This window comes from Anas platyrhynchos, chromosome 1, assembly GCF_047663525.1.
Source record: "Anas platyrhynchos isolate ZD024472 breed Pekin duck chromosome 1, IASCAAS_PekinDuck_T2T, whole genome shotgun sequence".
Lineage (NCBI taxonomy): Eukaryota > Metazoa > Chordata > Aves > Anseriformes > Anatidae > Anas > Anas platyrhynchos.
In genome coordinates this window covers 143,670,976-143,692,273 of record NC_092587.1, presented here as the reverse complement: position 1 = coordinate 143,692,273, position 21,298 = coordinate 143,670,976, and the positions used below count along the sequence as shown (strand labels likewise).

The window sequence follows — 21,298 nt, the reverse complement described above, 5'->3', positions numbered from 1 at the left end:
CCAGAAGACTAGCATGACTTTATTTTAGCTCACAGGCATTATGCTACTAAACTTGCTGCTAAACTTTGTTTTTCCCCAAAGGTCTACATAAAAGACAGAACAGAATTCCAGTTGCCTTCAGTTCCATTTTTTTTTTTTTTTTTGGTGACAATGTTTTGAATCTCACTTACCTTGGGCAATTGCAACCAGCTTTCCTTTCTCTTCAGGACTGAGCTGCAACATGGTGTCTATTACTGGCAGCAGCCTCTCTCTCTCACTTCCCGATTTTAGAAATATAAACTGCAACAGAACGTTCTTCAGATATTCCAGATTAGCTACAGACTTTTCTCTCTCCTGATTTCGTTCCAGTCTTCTTATTTCACTCTTAAGAAGCTGCACATGAGGAAAAAGACCACACAATATTGTTTGCGTCACAGAAAAACAATTGAACAATAGTATTTTGAAGAGCTAAAATGCAAATTATTCAGCTTGCTTCAGAAAGGATGATGTGTGCATAGCAACGTTCTGGACAACAACCCAATGAAGCTTGAACAGGTGATAATTTTGTCCAGAAATAAGTTTTTATTGATCAGAAGTAATTATTCTAGTAAAATATATTCAATAATTATGAGATACTATTCAATTTCAGTGGTAAAGAGTTGAAAAGTTAGAAAACCTGGATCAGAGGGTTAACAAAATTGTGTTACAAAAATCATTTATAAAAGAAGTGTTACATTTAGTTAAGAAAAGTTACATTTACATTAACTTTAAAAATGTTTTTAGAAAAATTCCAGGAGGTACAATCAAATCAAACCAGGCTCTATTAGTATGTTTAGAGAGATGCATATATCTTGTTTTAACTTAGGACAGTTGGAAAGGGATTACAGGAAGAAAAACGAATGTTTTCCTCAGAATTTAGTGTTTTTAGCTAAAAAAAAAAAAAGTAAAGGCACTTTACTAGACACTAAACTTCTAAAATCTGACTTTTTTTTTTTTAAACTTCCCCTCCATCCCAAATAAGAGAAACTGGAAAATAAAAAAGTTCACTTTAGAAGCACTAACTTCTTTTGTGGAATAAAGCCCTTCCCAAAATTAAGTTTTGCATCACTGAATTTCCATAGACTGGGATTTTCTGAAAGATGTTTGGTGTTAAACATTTGGTCTACAAAATAGACCATAGAAATTAGAGCTGTCCCCACATTCACTGCACATCTGCTAACCTTTATTTGTTCCATTAGGATCGCATTGGTTGCTTCTGATTCACGAAGTAATTCATTCAAGTGATCAGCACTCTTCGTTGTTGTGTTTAATTTTTGAATCAGTTCATCCTTGCTGAGCTCTGTTTGCCACTGAGATGGTTCTGCAATGAATTGGAAAAGAAAACTGAGAAAGAAGGAAAAGGCATTTGCGCCTACTTTAGGCTAACTTAACATTAGGACTTCATTAACACAGGAAATGAAATCCATGCAAATTCAAGCTGCCAAATTAATAGCCATCACTTCTGCTGGTGCATGCTCATTTTGCAAGCTATTTTTGTATACATAAATTTCTTAGAAGAGGACCAACAAATCAGCTCTAAGTACATCAAGATATATGGTTTTAATTTAGCCCTTGTTTCCCACCCATATATGGAGATTTTTCAACATTTCTCCATACGGTATTCAGTAGACTTCTCAAAACACAACTAGATGCTACCATTTATTCTTCTACCTTTTCTACTCTTTTATTTTCTACTGTTCTTCACACTGGCTTTCATTTTCCTGAAAATGATATGAATTCCTGTTCTGATAAAGATGAACACACAGTTTATCTTTTCATTAAGGAGAGTTATTTCACTTAATTGTCTCAAGCAAATACTAGTCCAGAACACAGTGCTGAACTATTCTGATTTATTCAACCATCTTTTTTCCCTTTAGAAAGTTACAGATACAGTCTTTAAATTGCTAAATACTGTCACAAGTTTTTGTTGTTAATCTTTACTGAAGGAAAAGACTCATACAGAACTTCAGGACAGGGTATACTGAGTGGAACTAATTAGATTTGTGTATTGCACCTATGAGCCTGAGAACAAAGTATTTTTGTGTATTTTGAGGGTGCAAATTTCTGCAGCTTACACAGGCAAATGCTTCCAAAAACCATGCGTTCAACCTACCAGGCTTTGTTTCTGGGGAGTTCAGAAGCTGTTCCAAGGATGGAATGTAAGTGCCAGCAGAAGACACAGACTCTGTGTCTGTAGTTTCCATACCCTCTCCCTCTTCCCTGGCTACAGCATGCACATCAAGAACAGGGAGGTCAATGTTTCGCCGTTCTCTTGAGTTCTTTGTTGCTGGATTTGAAACAGCTGGACCTGAAAGATACTTACTGATGATTGTCATCAAAATGAAATTGGTTGGGTTATTTCACAAGTGCACCAGTCTTGGATTAGAAAGCAGTACATAAAGTACAGCCTTAAAAGCCAGATACAAGCATGACATTTTAAACAGAAAATACAGCCTTTCACCTCAAAATGACCATTTCAGTCAAAGCCAGTTTCTAAATCCAAACTTGATTAGCAGTGTTCACTTCAGTGACTATGAAACCTTAATGCAACATCCTTGAATATGTTGTAGCTATGACAAGAATGCCAAATGTTTTTAATGCAAAACAGTATTAGCTTTTCTTTCAAGTAGTCCTGTGGGTGGTGTAAATTAGTTTTAATACTTTGTGTGCTATTGTGCTGCTTCAGTACAATCAGTTACTGCACTACAGGTAAATCACATATGGAAAGACCAACTTCTTAAGTTGTTACTGCTTCCTGACAAATACCTGACTACATCCGAATTAGTAACTGCACAGATAAAAAATAGTGCTTGAGCTTGAACAGAGTAAAGTTTTAAATTAGAAATGGGGTCAAAAAGCAAGTATACAAATAAATATTGTTAAAACACCTTTCAATATGCTTTTCTGCAGCTATACCCCTCATTCTGGAGGCAGAAGTCCACTAACCTCTCTAAAACCTGAGACAAACTGATAGGGAGAGCACCAAATATTTACAAAGTGATTTCCCTCCATCTGTCTCAATATACAAGCTGCATAAAACAAGTGATATTTATTTTGAAGGTAGAGTAATAACTTGTTCTTTACTCAGAATCAGTGAACTGATATGGCTCACTGCAAGTTTTCCATAGTAAGTTTCTGCTGCATTGTAGAACCACACACTATAGCTTTGTTACAGGTACACACTCAAGTACAGAAAATATAAGTAATGCCCCAGAAGTGTGTAACCCAGGAAAACCTGGTTTTATGACCAGAAGTTACCTCTAGTGCTTGGTTCACTCTTGAGCTGGAAGAGCTGAGCTTCTACCCTGGAGAGTTGCTGCTGAAGTGTCTCTACTGTCTTCCTGTGCTCTTCTTGCAGATTCCTGACTTGATCTCTGAAATTGTTCCGGAGAGCTTCATTCTGGGCTGTCAGCTGACTCAAAGCCTGGGTATGCTCTGTTTTCATGACCATGTTCTCAGATTGTATCGTGCAGAGCCTGAGAACAGCATACACACAAAATGTGAGGAACAAACACCAAAATACTTGTTTTTTACATGTAAAGTTTTTTTTAAGCTTAAATTCAACTCTAAAATTGCAACACAACTATTTATATCCTCATGCAAGGCATGTCATTTACTTTGTATTTCTTTTAACATTTACCAAACACTCATACAGAACTTCTGAAAACATACATTTCTATGATAAGTTTTTTTTAAACTTCAGAACTCAGTGAAAAAGTGGGTAGAATAACCATTCTTGGAAAGAAATGTCAGCATTTTTTGCATCAATTGTACTCAATTTGGCAGCACTCCACAAGCAAGACAAAATTGTCACAAGCAATTAAACGAGTGCATGTATGGAATGACTAAGCATAGGACTTGCCCTTATAAGCATACAAACTTAAATTCAGCCAGAGAAGCGAAGAGCTAGTCTTTCTGGGTACAAAAGAAACCTACTGTGGTATAGCTGGTTTCCAGAGAAATGCAAAACGATATAATTCAGCTGATTACAATGAATCATCACATGGCTATCAGGAACACAAAACAGTACAAAGATAAAGACAAAGTCAAGAATTCCTAAGCCTAAGCTGTAACTTCTAATGAGTATCTCATGTGAGTTTTTTGAACCCTAAAAATAAAGAGAAGGCACAGAAAGACATTTGAGAGCTCAAGTAGGTCCTCATGTCATTTCTCAAGAAGCAATGCACATTAAACAGACTCCTTACATTTTGGAAGAACGATTGTGGTAAATAGGGACTTGGAAGAAGTACTTTCCGTAAGGAAGGCACTTCGTGGTGGATATTTTATCATGGAAATTCCTATGGAAATAGTTGGCATTTAACCACAGTATTTTTCCAATAAGAAACAAATGCATAAAATGTAGCTGAGCAGTCAAACAGAAATGTAGTGTTGAGCTTTGGACTCAGCAAATAGTCAGCAAATTCAACATGCTTAAAAAAATGTTAATTTTTAAAATCTGGCATTTAATGAGTAGAAAGCTTGCAAAGATCTCATTCTCGTCAGCTACTGCTTCATTTTCACTGCTGAAACCTCTAATGCTGACAAAAAGTAGCAAACTATCCTTTTGAAAATTCCTTTAACCTTCTCTACAGCTACACCCTTTCTTTCAGAAGTATTGTTTGAAGCCAGCTGCCTGCCCAGTCCTTTAGGTTTGCACAAAGTGTATCTAGTCATCAGCAGACCCTACTTTTCACGGAGTTCTGCCTCTTTTGCAACTGTCTCTTGAAGCATCTTATTGTGTCTTTCCAGCAGGGTGTCATGTTCAGACTGCAACGCCTGGAAATCAGCTGTATTTAGCTGTAAATTATGCTGAACATCTTGTAGCTTAACTTTAAGTTGATCTATCACCATTTCCAACTGTTCTCTGCAAGGGGGAAAAAAAGAAAAGGTATGTTTAGAAAGTTATATTATCTCAGAACCTATATTATATGCACAGCATTTAACGTAGCTGATCTGAATTAGTTTATTCCATATTTGAAATCACTACAGCACTCTGACCATAATCATCTTAGAATGTGACTACAGCAGAAGTGATTAGGAAAGTTCTGATCATGTTTTAATATAGGTGCAAACTGGTTTATCACATCCCATCTGAACTGCTGGGAATGTACCTTCTGGGGTAGGAAGGTGTGACTGCTACCACTTTCTGCTTCAATCCAGTTTGAAGGAACAAGAGAGAAGAATAATATGTGGCATGCAGACACAAGAAAGAACTTCTACTTAAAAGTAGAAGAGGGCTGTTTGCTTAGTAAATGCATATCAATTCAGTGAGACTGAATAAAGTGGACAGTAATCTCCAACCACTTCCTAGGAGACTGGCAAAGGAGTAGAAAGCAGCATCAATCCAAATAAGATATATTTCTGACCAAGAGAATTTATCAGAATCAGATATACCAGTAGGAGTAAGTCTTTTTACATATTTACATATTGTTACTTCCATTATTTCATGAATTGCATATCCCATTAACCCTTGGAGTTAATACTTGTAAATCATTCCTTTGAAAATTGTCTGTTTATTATTACTTGTCCACTTCAATAAGTGACTCTCCTTCATGAGCTTCTTGAACAGGAGACAGAAATGCAACTCTTGCAGTTTTCTTGCTTCAAAGAAGTAGATGCATTAAACAAACACACCATACAACCAAAAAAGACCAAGTCCTCTAACAAAACACAAGTCTCCCTCTGGTGGATTGTCAGCAGCAATTTTATGTGCTGTTTTAAGATCCATGTCAGAAACAACTTACAACATCTTATACAAAAACACCCAGTCTGTCTCCAAGGTCACACATCAACAGGATCTAAAAATAACTTACAGAAACAGATCTATTTTCAATGAGATTCATACACATTCTGAAGTGAACCTGAATTTACATGGCTCACAACTATATTTAAATGATCTCCAGGGAACTTTATGCAGTGTAATTTTTTTCAAGTCTTTCCATATATAATAGCTGATAAGACAACAGCCTAAATCTGCTGGAATTGATGACTGCATTGGCAGCCAGAGCTTCACCTACAGTAAACCATTCCTTCCTGAAAAAGGATCAAAGTCAGCTCAGATGAGCAGTATCAATCTGGTGTTAACTTCTTAGTTGGTGCATTGCTTCAATGCTTTACATCAGAGAAAACATTTCAAATTTACAGAAGTGACACTGGTCAATTTCTGCTTATGAGAACCATGAAAATCTTTTTAGTACTATATATTTCCTCCCAACTGAAAAAGCAGGTAACCTGGAGAATAAATATATTACAGATGAATCAAGGGATTAGAAACTAGCATAGTACTACTGAGAGCTGAGACATGGTTCAAAAATTGATGATCTTTTTTCTGTTCAGATAGGGAGAGCCAGTTAGAAAGTCAAAGTTAAAAAAGTTAAGAGTTAAATAGCTCTATTTCTATACACACTTTTTTCCCCACTTTTTGGTCAGTCATTAGCACAATAATTCAAGTACCAGTATTCTTCTGTACACAAAAGTTTTGGTTTTACCTTTCTTGTTTGGCTCCCTCAGTTTCTGTCTGAGAAGCAGATTTATTCTTTTGCTGTTTTAGAACATTGTGAACACGAACTTTGTAGCTCTCAAATTCAGATGTAACAGATTCCTGTTCAGCCTATGACAGAAGATAAGTTCTTAGTAAGTCATGCGATTGCCTACGCTCACCTATGTGCTCTAAAATGAAATGCATCTTGTGCTGAAAAAAAAGTAAAATGAACCACCAGCAGCATTTTCTTCTGAATGGATAATTAAAACAGGTGTATTGCAACAGATTGTGTTTTTCTTTAGATCTTAATTGAATGATATTATCAATCTTGAAACTTAAGAACAAGAAGCTACTGATATTCAAAATTATTTATTTATATTCTGATTCAATATTTATATACTATTAATATATTTATGTATTACATATTTATATATATTCTGATATTAAAATTATTCAAAATCTGAGTCTTCAAGAAAGGGAAGAATATTTACAAAACCCAAGAATTACATTCAGGAGATATTCATGTGTTAAAGGGTCTATCAAACAGATTTAAAGGAAAACAAAGCAAAGATGAAAGGAAGAAAAAAAGAGGGTCTAGTTTTCCTTTCTATGCTAAGTGTCAAATGTCTAATAAGCTTGGAAACTAGACATAATTGAGAAGTTAGGTCAGCCTTGAAGGGATAATATATAGTGTAAGATATGATATAGTTGCTTGTAAGGGTAATTAGTTTGTCTGCTCTTCTGAACTGAGCTGATACACAGCTGAGACACTGGACAGAAAATTGCATCACAACATAATGCTTCATCCTTCATTGTATAGTATACAGGCAAGAGTTATTCCCATGTGAACAAGTACTCGTGCTATTTTCTACGAAAATACAGTTGTAGGTTTTCATTCTTGGCTTTTAAGGACGCTTACATGTCCAGTCATCCCTGCGATGAATAAAGTTTTCTAATTTCCACAGTGATCCACATCTACCAGTGGAATTCAGGCAGGCCTCTTGTAGGACTAACGACATAGTTAGTCCATTTCAGTTCACCTTCTAAAATCGAGATGTTTTTTGGAAGGCACTCATGTTACTTATCTGTAGGACTGGCATCTATCATACAAAACAAGCTGTGGATCAGCACACTAGTCTGTGTAAGTACAGCTGGAACATAACACTGCTACTGAGCCTGCCTGTTTCTAATGCAAAAAACAGAAGTAAATTCCAGGCACATCTAACACTGTATCATACAGCCAAAAAATAGAAATAAAACCTCAGCATTACTGTCAACTCCACACGTAACTTAGCTGCCAATTACGAAGCTGCTCATACAGCAGCATATTAAAAGGTGCTTGTGAATACACTTCATTGATTTTTCTTTTAAAGTGGTAGCTATGTTACTGTTTTTATAAGCAAATGATACTCTTCCCCCCCCTTTTCTTTAAAGAAAGAGGTGATTACTTCTCTTTTCTCCCCAATGTGTATACTTTCTGCCCATCTTAAATGAATTCTGACATACCACTGCTATAAGGTTTTTCCTACTGGAAACAAGACTGCAGTCCAGACATTCCACCACAAATGGTGCAGGACAACCAGGACAGACTGGCTTATCCACTACCATCGCTCAAATACAAAAAGCACTGAGATTTTCCCAAAGAATTTTCCAATTCTTGACAGACCAAAGACCTGCAAGTATTTTTAGAGAAGCAAATTCAGTCTCCTTTCTAAAGTCTATGACATAACTTCTATGACAGTACCTGGGCTGCTCTGCATTCTTCTTGCAAAGTTGCAATTTTTTGCTGGTAAGCACTCAGTGTACGCTGGTGTTGCTCTGCAGAAGTTCGTAACTGTTCCTGGACTTTATGCTTTTCCGATGTTAATACAGACACTTGAATCTGAAAAGGCAAGTTGAAAACTCAGTCTCTAGTATGACATTTTTCTTCCCTTTTCAAGAGGGTGTGCCACAGAGCACATCGTATTGTATTACAGTAAACCCTGCCCAGAATTGGTGAATATAAAAATTAAAATCCAATAAAAATAGGACAAATAGACATAAGTTATGATATACTTAAAATATGGCATTTTTTAAAGAGAAAACTGAAAACTACAGTGGCAGGTGTGGTGACAGCATGTAAGAATGAGAAACTTCCATGCTACTATTCATGATATTCTAAGAGAATTTACACAGATGAAAAACACAAGTTTCTGCTGTCACATTTTTGTTTTTTATACTGAGCAGCTCCCATACTCAGTTATTTTAAGATTTATCCCAGTTAAAAGCTTCAAAGTTATTCGGTTCTCTGTTCCGGGGAAAAGAGAAAAGAGGAGCAAGAAGGGGTAAACCTGTTTAGACAACATCACAGGGAAAATATTTGGGAAAAGCAGCAAACAAAATCATTCAAGAAACAGAACCAGTAACTAGGTAATAAAAAACACTTTCCTTCTTCAGCTTATATTCCATCTGCCCACAACAAATCACATCTGTATTGCTTATATAAGAAATACTAACATAACTTTATTACACTAACAAAGAATCGAAATGTCTTGCCTTAAAGGATTCCACTTGTTGCTGACTGGCTTCCAGTTCCCCTTTCAATGATGCCTGCAACATTAGATGATCATTTTCCTGCATGATAGAAGTATCTGGTTAATTAAAACAACAAACCACTTTGTAATTCAGCAACAAGACCATTATTTAAAAGCCAGTTTAAAAATGGAAGTATGCAGTCATTAACTGCTGGACTTACAGCTTGTTTTGAATCAGCCAGTTCTTTTTTGGTTTTCACCAGGAGTTGTTTTATCTTGGCATTTCTTTCCTCATCTTGTTGCATACTTGACTGAAGTGACTCTAGTGCAGAAAACAGCAGTTACATGCTAAGAGTATAGCATACTATATTTCCTCCTATATTTCCTTAAAACTATTGGAAAATATTTAAGCAAGTTCTGACAGATTTTGGAAGAACTGTTAAGTTACTTGTTTATTGTATCATTTCTGTATCAAGACCTTCTTACAAATGAAACTGTTTCGAGAGTTCCACTTAAGGATAGGAAGAAACCAAAGTTTTTAACCACACGTTAACTAGTAAAGCTTTGTAATTGTGGTATGTCAGCCTGAAAATCACTGCCAATCACTTTCAGAAGTAATGATTTCGTTAATTAGGTAAGAAACCATTTGTCAGTCATGCTATTTAGTTTTTCATTTGCTGAATACTAGATCAAGCAACTGAAGACCTAGTAAAGTTTACTTTCTAGAAAGTATTTTCAACTATGTAACTGCTTAGTGTTCCCTCAAAATCTTACTCACACTCATCAACGTAGGACATATCCGAATTTTTTTTTTAACCATTACTACTAATTGTGCCATACCTACTGTTTATATTTTACTCACTTATTTCTTCCTGTAAGGTCTCTTGTTTCTGTTTCTGAATCCTTGTCTCCTGCTCAAGATCTTCTATTCTACTGTCTTTATCGGCAATCTTCTGATTAAGCTCTTTTACTAGCCTTTCATAATCAGCTATTTCCATATCCATCAGTGTACTCTTCTGAGCATCCTGCAAGTTACATACAAAGAAGATACAAACTTAAAAATCTGCCTCAGCTGCCAAGAATTCCTTCCTTACCCACTCCAAAATAAATGAGAAATATAGTTGTTTGATCTTTTAACAAAAAGTCTTTATAACTATCGATACCCACAAACAATACCCACCCATCAGGTTTCCATATCCTCAGCAAATAATTTGTTTTTGAATAAGAACCAAAAGCTTTAAAGAATCTGTTGACAATTTCAACAGTTTTAAGCAGTATGTATTTTGCAGCTATCGGTGTATACCATCTTCGCTCCTTGCAAGGGTGACTTCTGAATAGTGCACTATACAAGTACTCCAAACACCTGAATTCTATTCCTTTCTAGTCATGATAAAATGCTTACCCAGGCTAAGAACAACCCTCGCTCTCCCCTGCCAAATACCTCCTCAAAAAGTACACACATCAGCTCTGCAAAGAAAAATGGGTAAAAATCCTGATGTTTTTCCTTTTGCATACCTTAGGATTAAAGTCCTCAGAACAAAACGGGAGACGTTAAACACAGCAAGAAGGACCAAAATCGTTGGTAGTCTGTCAAGTACTAACACAAACAACAGTAATAACTGTACCTTTTTGGCCAGCTCTAATTCTTGAATAGTCTTCTGCAGATGCTTCTTTTCCTTCTGTAGTTGCGTCTGAAGCTCCTCCAATTCTCGGAGAGCGCCACTATGTTCCTGAAATTTAAATACTTTTCGATTATGCAGTCCAATTTCAAAATAGATGTCTGATGAGTACACAAGTTTACAACCAGACACACTCTCTACAGTTACACAAAGATAAGATTATTCAGGAAGTCACTGGGAACCAAAGAAAACTTGGTAAGGCTATAAGATGTTGTTCACATTTCGTTAGCATCTCCAATTAACTCTAAGTGATAGTACTGCAAAGTTCTTTTAATGAACACACTAAGCCTTCAAAAGAAGACCAAGTGAAGTAACAAGAGAAAGCATGGAACTTGTTCTAAAATAAGCACAATTTATAAAAACTCTTCCAGAAGTCACATTCACTGACAGTAATGCAAATTGCAAAATGTAAATCCATTCCCCATCTGCACATAGTATTACCTTTATTTTCTGTTCTTTTAGAAGCCTTTCTCCTTCCAGTTCTTTTTCAGCTTTTGCCTTGACTTTTTGTAGCTCCAGTATCTGAGCTTCCAGCAGCTTAGTATTACATTGCAATGTTTCGACACGAGCCAGTAGATCTTCATTAGCAGAATGTAACTGATCATGCTACAATGATGGTAGCAGGAAGATAAGCTGAATCGGCATGTGACTGATTAATAAGATACTATCCATACTTAAAAACAGACCAGGCACACTGATTTTCATCCATTTGTCATACAATCAGCACTCCTACCAATGATAGTAGGAAGTCTCATCCACCTTAATTGCTTTAAACCAGATTAAGAAACAGGCTAAATTAAAGTCACCAGCACAACTTGGTTATGTTATTCAGAGTCCCTGTGCCCAGCTTTCTGTATGACAGTTGTAACAAATTTGAAAAACACCTTTTGGCTCTCTGCAAGAATTGTTTCCTACAGTAATACGCAAGATTCAAATACTCAATCACCCCACAGCAAGTGCAGTTGTATTTATAATTGAATCACCATCCCATTAATCCCCCCTAAAACATTTAGCTTCAGCACCACCAACCCTTCAATGAGATCACATCAGCACATAGAAAGAACTCTTCCTGTGTCTGGACTACTGCTGCAATGGTTAGCAGCAGTATTTTTGACATCTTCAATATTTTTATCTCAGTCTCTATCATGCAAATTAAGAATGCAGTATGAATGAAGTATAGGTGAAAGAAGCTGACAATTGCCTGAACAGTGTTTTTATTTACAAAATACTTTATGCAGAAGTTATTTTTCAATTTATTATAATCGGAGTATATGCTATTTGTGATTTTTTTTTCTTATGCTATTCACTGCTAGCTTCTGTTTATAAGAAGAGTGGCCTAGGTCAATCTTCAGTGTAGTTATGTGGCCTGAGAGTTTAAATCCTAAATCCCAAGCCCATTTCAGTTAGCATTGCAGAATGTCTCACAGATGTTTAATCCCATCTTAGACTTTTGAATGTCACTACAGTACTCCACAATGCATCCTAAAGTCTAATTCTGTAGAAGATCCAAAAATACCTCACCACAGTTAATTCCATATGTTTAAACATTCAATTGGTTAAGCAACAGGCATATTTTGTCTAAGGAACTGAAAAAAAATTTAACACTAAGGTTACTGTACTTCATGAGAAGTGTAGGTGTGGAATCAAAAATAGCCCAAGTCCAATACTTGTTTTTGCATTTGGTACATGCGACAGAGTTGTGTCTCTAACTGAAGTAGGGCTGGACACCTGCTCTTTTTTGTGAGCTGACCTTCCTATTAAAAAGGCCAGTCACTCTGGACATCCTTAACTTTCTCACAGTCCAGATAAGCACCAGATGCTGAGGAAAAAATGAACTTCAATTAACTATCCATAACACACTTTAGTAATAATACATAATTTCATAACAAGTCACACAAACAAAACTAAGCCCAATAGCTCAGACACAAACACAGAACTGACCTGCTGGGATGACACCTGTAGCTGTCGTGTGAGGTCATCTAGCTGACGTTCAAGATTAATCGCTCTGGCTTTTTCAGAATCCAGCTCTTCTCCTTGCTTATCATATTCCATCAAAAGATTCTTAACACAAACACACACAAACTTCAATTTCTACAATATACATCGCTTGTCTTTAGCGCATGCTAAACCCTAGACACTTATCCTTCCAATATTTCAGCATTGGAGGTGCTTTACTGCCACATCAAAAGCATCAAAATGAAACTACAGCTGTAGTTTCATTACAAGAGAAATCGGGAGAAGTCATTTTCAGTTCATGAATTTCAGTTCATGAAACTAGAATAATTCAGGTTGGAAGAGACCTCAGGAGGTCTATGTTCAACCTCCGGTGTAAAGCAGGGTCAGCAGTGAACTGAAACCAAGTTATTCAGAGCTTTGTCCAGTCAGGCTTTTCATCCCTGCACAACCTGTTCCAAAGCTCGACTGTCTTCAAGGCAAAAACATTCACTGTATAGCCTTGTTTTTTTTTTTTTTTTTTTTTTAAAAAAGCACCTGCTTTTTTTAAAAAAAATTCTGTCCTTCTAGACCATAACATCTTAACTTGTACAGGAGTATTGAGCGAGATAGTGTTAAAGGCCTTCCTAACGTCAAGCTAAGTGACATTCACTACTCTCCTCTCATCCACAACTCCAGGTGCTCTATCACTGCAAGCAATCTGGCTTGGATTAGTCAGACATGATTTACTCTCGATAAATCCATGCTTACCATCCCCAGCCACCTGCTTCTCTTTCAGGTACCCAGAGATGTGCTCCAGAAGGACTTGCTCCCAGGGAGTTGTTAACTTTATTACTTAAGGATTTCTACGTTATCCCCTATTTTATATACTTAAATTCATAAGAACAGATTTGCCTCAGCAACAGTGTTTGACACACAATGCCAGATTTAAAGGTCAATTTAAGAATACTACCCAGGAGAAAAGAATTGCCTTGTTTTCTTCTGACAGTAGATACATGGTTCTTTTACTAGAACCTTACATTTCTTGATTGGGGTACTTAACTGCACTGGCATAATTTCTTTTACCAAACATACTTGTGCAAGTAAATAACATATATCCAGGCTAGGACTCAAAAGCAAAGTATTTTTCTGACAATTAACCATCTTTTGTAGATACAGTGTTCTTCCTACCTTATAGCTTTCAGCTCCTTGAATGACATCTTTCATTGAAGCAGACAGCTGATCTTTTTCTGATTGAACCGACTCCAATTCTTCCCTCAGCAATTGCATCTTATTACAAAGAAGCATATGTCATTAAAACAGAACCCTACAAGCAGAATGCTTTTTGTACTAAGAAGTGGTCAGAGTACCTCTTTTCTGCTGGCATCCAATTCTTTCTTTGCTTTCACAGCAACCATCTTGATTTTATTTAGCTTCTCTCCTTTTTCTGCAGATTCTTTTTCCAGCCTTCCTAAAATAAACAAGAAAGTAAATAAACTTGCTTCTCCTCCCCCCAAGAAACAAAATTCAATTAGAACACAAATACTAGTTTGAAACAAAACAAAACCTAACATGTTGCAGGTATTCAAAGATTTCATTCTGCTAAGCCCTTCATTTCACTCTGAAGCTAGAACATCCAGCCTCACAGGTAAGCCTTCCCTGTTTCAAAGGCTTCCATTACAGTTTACAGTAAAAGCCATGTTTCTTTGTACTTCTACATATAATTGTAACAACTTAGAATAATTTTTTTTCTATTGTGTTGGGATGACTGCAACAAGGCAACAGTAGCTTCAGCAAAGTGTTGCTTTCCTCTTTTCTTGGTAGCCTTAGGGATTCCTATTGACAAGTATTATCTGTATTAAAGATGAAATCTAGTACACTGTTTACAGTTAAATGTACTTAGGAAGAAAAAAGAAATATCAAATGAAAACAGACAAAATTGCTAATGTTACTTTGAATGCCCAACAAGAGGAATGCTGTAGGAATTAGCATTGGTATCTACTTCCCCATCTTCCTTGGTGTAGAGGAAATAAAGGACAACTATGCAGAGAAAGAAAAACTCCAAGTTTAAGAATACAAAAAAAAAAAACACAAAACTGTTTACATAGAAGACAACAGCAAGCAAGATACCGATTTTTTCCTGAAGCTCTGCTACTGAAGACTGTTGATCATTTTTCTCTGTCAATGTCTCCATTACATTCTGTATTATAAACAAAGATATGAGAAGTATTACAAGAAGTTTCTCTGTGATATCTGTTTTTCAACAAGCCACTAGCAGTTCCAGCTACAAGCTGGACTGCATCTGCATTCTTATTATCAAGAAAGTCTGCATGTGCAATTTCATATTAGCTTGGTAACTAGCCTGTTAACTGAAAAGCAAAATTATGTTGAAAGAAAAACATTCCAACATTTTAACAGCTGTTTTTCATCCTATTCGAGGACAAAAAATGGAGTACCATTAATGCTGACTGACCAGCTGTCAGTTTTACATAACCATCAATACCCACGACCTGAAGTAGGAGTAGGTAATGCAGATCAAGTAGTTTTGTTTGAGATGGAGCCACAGAAAAAGGTGAAAAATTAGGCCAGTTAGTCCATCTAGTTAAATGATCACTTTTGGCAAAACCAATAGGAAAACATTTTCAAATACAAGCACATTTCATCAAAACAGCATTAGGATTTTTGTTGCTGTTTGACTTTTTTTTTTTAAATTGAGGGGAGGGAAGGGAATCTGAGGTGCTAGGCAACTCAGAAACACACGCTTCCTAGAAGGCAAACTCACTTTGAGGCCAAGTTAAAAAAACAAAGAGAATGAAAGTATTTTTTGAACCTTAATTCTGAAGACTTTAGAGGTTTAGTCTGTATACTTCAATAACAAAATATAACCTTTAGAGAACTCAGTTCGTCTTTCACATTTCTAAGTTCAGTTTCCTTTTGTTCCAGAACGAACTTTAAGTCATCTTCGTTTTTGGATTCTTTTTGCTGTTCTTGCATTTGACTTTCATAAAAAGCAAGTTTTCCAGATATTTCTTCAATCTTCGCTAAAAGCTCTTGATTTTCAATTGTTGTTTTTTCACCAGCATTCTTCAGCTCCTGGATATCATGTTGAAGGGCTTCTTTTTCAGACAACATTCCTTCTAATTCTTCTCTCCAAAGACCTTTTTCTTTTTCAAAGTCCTCAATCAAGGATCTATGTTCTGTATACTGAGCTGCATTTTCTTCCTGTAGTCTCTCAACTTCCCTCTGCAGATGAAGAGCTTTCTCCTCATTCTGTAGAGCAAGGCACTGCTCTTCCTTCATTTTTGCCAAGCATTCATTTGCTATTTGTAGTAAGCTGAGAAAATCACAGTCCTCATCAGAATCTGAAATGCTGGACCCCACTTGCTCAAGGATGTGGTGTATCTGAGCTCTTACAAGGGAGCTGTGTGCTCGTTCACTTTCGAGTAATGATGAAATATGGTCTTTCTCTGCAGTCATCATCTGTAGTTTCTTTTCAAAGTTTTCAGACTGTTCTTTCAACCAACCATCTTTCTCAGATGTAATCTCTTCCAGCTTTTTACTTAAGTCACCTTTTTCCTGAACGATTTTCTCATTTTCCTTACGAAGAGTATACATTTCAGATGAAAGGTTCTCTCTTTCACCCACCAGTGAGTCAACCTGCTTTTCCAGTTGCATTAGCAGTTCAGCATTTTCATTCTTTGCAGTTAAAGTTTCATTCAGTTTCTCTGTTAATTCCTCCAGCTTTTTCTTCAGGTCACTATTGTCCTTGTTAACAACATTTATTTCTTGCTGAAGTTCCTGAATTTTTCCTTCTTCTTGCTTGCACCTCTCCTGAAGGGTTTCTCTCTCTTCACCCAAACACTTGACTTCATTTAAAATATCCTTGTTTTGATCAGAAAGGGATACGATCTTTTCTTCCAGTTCTTTGATAGCAACCTCTTTTTGGTGGACGCAACTTGCTATTGTGCCATTCTCCTCCTGAAGACTAACAACTTTATGTTTAAGTTCCTCTATCTCTAGTTGATCAGATGACATTTTTTCTATTTCTGCCTTGAGACGATTCACAGTTTCAAGAAGAACATCCTTCTCATTGAAAGCAGCCCGGAGTTTCTGCTGTAGTTCACTGACATCAGAAGCTTGCTGTTGTCTCATTGATTCAAATTCCTTGCTGATCTTTCCAGCAGATTCTCCTAGTTCAGTCTGTAGTGTTTCCAGTGTTTCTCTCAGGGTATCATAATTGAACAATGCTTCTTCCTTTTCTTGAGTTAGCCTTTCAAGCTGTTCTTTAAGTTCCTGCATTTCAAAAACTAATTCCATTTTTTCTTTTTCAGAACTAGATAATAAAGTTTTATTTACTTCAGAAATTTCTCTCTCATGTTGCTCCTTCAAAGTCTTAATTTCTAATTTATGCTCTTCTGCTGTGGCTTCACATTGGTGTCTTGCTGTTTGAAGCTCCAATTTTAGCTTTTCAATTACACAACAATAATCTTCCTTAGTAAGCTGCAGTTCATTTATCTTAAATTCCAAGTCTTCTCTCTCATGAAAATACTCATCCTTTATGCGGCGGATTTCCTCTTCCAGTTTTAGTTTAACATTGCTCATATAAGTTAGCTCATCTTTTAAAATGGCATGTTGAGATTGGAGATCTTCTAAACTATGCTCCAAGCGTCTAATCTTTTCTTCCATTTTGGCTTCTATGCAAGGTTCTTCTTGCATATCTGCAAGATTTGTCTTGTTCTCACTATTTTTATTTACTGCTTTTAGCTGCTCCAAGTCATGTTCTTGCTGGTCAGTGGAAGCATACGCTTCATCTTTCACATTTTTCTCTGTTTTTAAGTCCTTCTCTACCAAACTGTGCTGTAACTGATTTATGTGATTTTGCTTTTCTTCATTTTCTTTAGAAGATATTTCAATGCGATGCATCAACTCTGATACCTCTTCTTGATGGGCAATTTTTAATTTTTTAAGCTCTTCATTCAGACTGAAGATTTCATTATGGTAACATTGAGAATTGCTTTTAATAGTTTCTTGCAGACTTGCAATTTCTTTGGTTTTGTCATCATTCACAGTTTCCAACTGCTTGGTCAAGCACAAAATTTGCTCCTCATAAGTAGATTTAATTTCTTGGACATTGTCTTGTAATCTTTTAACTTCTTCTTGATTATCATTGTGACATTCAAGCTGTTCCACCAACTCCGTTTGTTTTTTCACTTGTTCTTCTAATTCTATTTTCAGCTTTGTTACATCATCGTCGTATTTGGATTGTGCATTTACTAATTCATTCTTCAGAGCTTTTATTTCTTCCAGAGAGTCTGTATTTGATTGCTCCAGTTGCTTCTGCAGTTCTTCTGTCTTGGCCACTGCAGCCTAAACAAACAGACAAGTCATCAAATGCTGATAATTTAGCACATAAATTCTAAATAAACTGTTTATAATAACAAACTAGAAGATTTAGGAGTCCTTAGTTTTAAAAATTGCTATGGTTTCTGAACAACCAGCTATGTTAGAACAACTCAATTCAGAAGACTCCGCAGAGAATACAAAATTGTTTACAGAACGAAAAACGAGAATTAAGTCTTAGATCATGTTTGCCTCCTTGGAAAGCAGCTACTGTGATCATGTATTAAAGATCAAATTACCTCTATAACATCATATTGAAGAAGCTAGAATATAAAACCATTCATCAATTCCATGTGACTGAGTTTTCACTTTATTATTAACTGAGATTATTGACATGATTTAGGTGACAGGCTGCTTCCTAAGAATATCAGAATTTAAAATCTCCTATTTACCCTAAGAAGACAGTTGATTTGGAGGCATTGCATATCTAGGCTACTGAAGCACAGACTGAATTACTTTTGAACAGTTGTGGGTCTAACCAGTACATACAGAGATTTTACATTTATTGTCAGTCCAATGAAAACACTGAAGTATCTGTTCTCTGTAGCCTCTAAATTACATAAGCCACCTTTAGATCTTTTAAGGTGTAACAGAACACAGGTCAGCGAAGAAAAATTAAAATAGAAATGAAGCACACGAACAAAAGCAAGAAAAAAATCATTCTGAAACATTTTAGTAATGCTTTATTCATTTCAGTACCTCTGCTTCTTGTTTTCTTTGAATATTTTCTTTTTTCAGAGCTACACACTGCTGCTGACTTTCAGCTTTTTCCAGAAGCACAACATCCAGTCTTTCTGTGAGAGCCTAATTTAAAAAGAAAGAAATTATTGGAAAAAGGGTTCCTTAACAACAGAAGCCTGAATGATTTTTGCAAAGCAGTAAGAAGTTGCATATTGGTCAGGATTTTTTTTTTTTTGCTGTTGTCAATTAAGTAGACCAGCCTGATCTTAAAAGTTTTTTTTTTTTCCCAAATGGAACAGATACAGAACAGGAAGACTAGAACAATGATGTCGCTTGATAGGTTTTGTTCAAAATCTTAGTTGTGCTGAGCTGATTTATTTTTACTACCATGTAGGAAGAGGAGGAAAAAAGCTTCCCTTCTGTAGAAGGGAAATCTCAATCCAAATTATTAAAAATATTTCCCCAGTTGATGAAGTCCTCCTCACTGCCAATTTTCACTTGGATGTGCTGCCTATAACCCTTACTTTGAGACAGATGTTCTTGGCACTAAAATAATTCGTTACATTTTCCCTAAAGTATTTCTTGTGACATGCAACTTTAATTCTGCATTTCTGATCTTATGAAATGACTGTCTCAAAAGACTTCAGCCATTTAGAAGTCTTTCTACAGCAGTCATTCTGAGATAAACAAAAGCCTTCCTAACCTATTACACAAGGACAAAGTCTTACTGGGGAAATTATTATTCTATATATTTTTTTTTCCTCAAAAAACTGTTTCCTGAAAAGCAAAGTAGAGATACATAGTAAGGAGGAAAAAAGATTTTAGGAAGCATCCTGAATTCCTGAAAATTAATCACAGATTTGAGTAACAATTCTACAGCTGTTCACTACATATCACAAGTCATTTCTGTAGATCTATTTCAGCTAATATTATGCAATACATCAGAAACCCATTATGGATTCTTACCTGAATAATGTCATCAGCTCCTCCAGAAGCTGCTTTAGATTTGAGTTCTTCAATTTCTTTCTCTAGTTCTAAACAAAACAGTAAAAAGCAATACAGCACTTTCATATAAAGCAGGAATTGATGCTTTATCACAGTATCTAATTTCTAATAAATCCAAAACGTAACATCACTCTAAGTCAGAGAAGTCTTACCCCATCAATTTTTGTTGCCAAGTGATACAAAGGGCTAACAGAAAGAACAAGCATTCAGTGCTATTTCTCTGGTGCTAATGTTTAGCCTGATTTCCTGAGGAAACAAAGCTTCCTTGTTTGGGTGGAGAGACAACAAACAAAACCATGACAATTGTCTTACCTTCTATTTCATGGCCAATTTAAGACAGAGACAAGACGTTCATTTCCTACTAGCCCTCTAAAAATAGGCAGCAGGTTGGAGAAAAAGATCTCAAATAACCCCACTGAAGAAACACCCAGTATAGCTCATCCCCATCCTTACTGTTTTGCTGGGCAGTTACCAGCAGCCAGCATGACTGTAACCCCAAAGAAGGGGAGGTGACACTAGTCCAAGCAGGGAGCCACTATAGGAAAAGGGACAACAGAGAGGAGGGGGAGAACACATGGGAGCACAGACATACTCAGGATACTTTTAGGTATTAACACAAAATTTCATTTTCTGTATTTTATGATTTCTTGTCCAAAGAAGCAAATGATCAAATACAGAATAGCTAACATTTCTAAAGAAGCCACTGCACTCCTCAACAGGACTAATTATGGAAAAGCTAAAAGAGATGTCCCCCCCTCTGCTTTCTTAAAGGCTATCCTGCTACAGGTATGTGGAACAGATAATGGCAAACCCCACTTCTACACTGTTCCATCATGTTACACACACGATTAAGTTAATTTAATATTTGACAAAAGCAGTGCTGCTTTTTCTTCCATACCTCCACTCTAGGGACTTGAGCCCTTATATCCAACAAAAATAAGGAAATCACAGGAAGGAGAAAAAAAGGAAAAGCCTAGAATTTAAATCTACCTCGAAAATATAAAGTGAAATTAGGAAAAGTCAGATAGTACCAAGCATTAAGGTAGAAATTATTCTCTCTCCAGTCAAGTACCTGTACATCTTGACTTCACTTTCTGCAGAAGCATCATTTGCTTTTTGGCAAACTTGATGAGATCTTCTTTGGGCAATGTGTCCAGCTGTAAAAAAAAAAAAAAGAAAAAAGTACTTATTACAGAAACTGACTCCTCTAGCCCAGAAGTAAACAGAAAACAGGGCATCTTAGCATCCAACTTTTAAGGAGTGAAATTTTAGGATGAGAAAGCCTTAGCACACTCATTAAGGACAATAACAGGCCAAATTACAGAAGCTGTTTTATCCAGTTCTATCATTTCAGGTGCAGCATCAGCTAGAAAGGAGAACTCTGCTAGGAAGGGTTATATTTCAGTAGACTGGCTTAAGTGTTTGGAGTAACAAATTGAACAGTGTTTTAACCACAGCACACGTACCTAACATCAACATTGTTTAATTTACTTCTAACATATGCAAAGAAGCCTACATACATTATGAAACAGACTGCTATTAGAGCTAGATGCTATTTAATATTTTATTGGTTATTATGACAGAAAGTA

The 21,298-nt window shown here is 36.1% G+C and overlaps 1 protein-coding gene across 2 annotated transcripts in view; it reads right to left on the bottom strand.

Annotated features, from left to right (window-relative positions):
- Positions 1–21,298, bottom strand: part of GCC2 (GRIP and coiled-coil domain containing 2) — a 33,569-nt gene that overhangs the window by 3,368 nt on the left and 8,903 nt on the right. For both annotated transcript variants that reach the window (XM_072031458.1, XM_038173272.2), the window contains exons 3-22: positions 20,782–20,866; positions 19,671–19,738; positions 18,723–18,827; positions 15,510–17,990; positions 14,754–14,823; positions 13,994–14,094; positions 13,815–13,913; positions 12,633–12,752; positions 11,133–11,297; positions 10,638–10,742; positions 9,875–10,037; positions 9,234–9,334; positions 9,035–9,112; positions 8,244–8,381; positions 6,507–6,628; positions 4,706–4,882; positions 3,277–3,494; positions 2,132–2,326; positions 1,200–1,339; positions 171–372 (exon numbers count right to left, since the gene is read on the bottom strand). In XM_072031458.1, the coding sequence (XP_071887559.1) occupies positions 171–372; positions 1,200–1,339; positions 2,132–2,326; positions 3,277–3,494; positions 4,706–4,882; positions 6,507–6,628; positions 8,244–8,381; positions 9,035–9,112; positions 9,234–9,334; positions 9,875–10,037; positions 10,638–10,742; positions 11,133–11,297; positions 12,633–12,752; positions 13,815–13,913; positions 13,994–14,094; positions 14,754–14,823; positions 15,510–17,990; positions 18,723–18,827; positions 19,671–19,738; positions 20,782–20,866 (4,933 nt within the window). The remainder of the gene's footprint in view (positions 1–170; positions 373–1,199; positions 1,340–2,131; positions 2,327–3,276; positions 3,495–4,705; positions 4,883–6,506; positions 6,629–8,243; positions 8,382–9,034; positions 9,113–9,233; positions 9,335–9,874; positions 10,038–10,637; positions 10,743–11,132; positions 11,298–12,632; positions 12,753–13,814; positions 13,914–13,993; positions 14,095–14,753; positions 14,824–15,509; positions 17,991–18,722; positions 18,828–19,670; positions 19,739–20,781; positions 20,867–21,298) is intronic.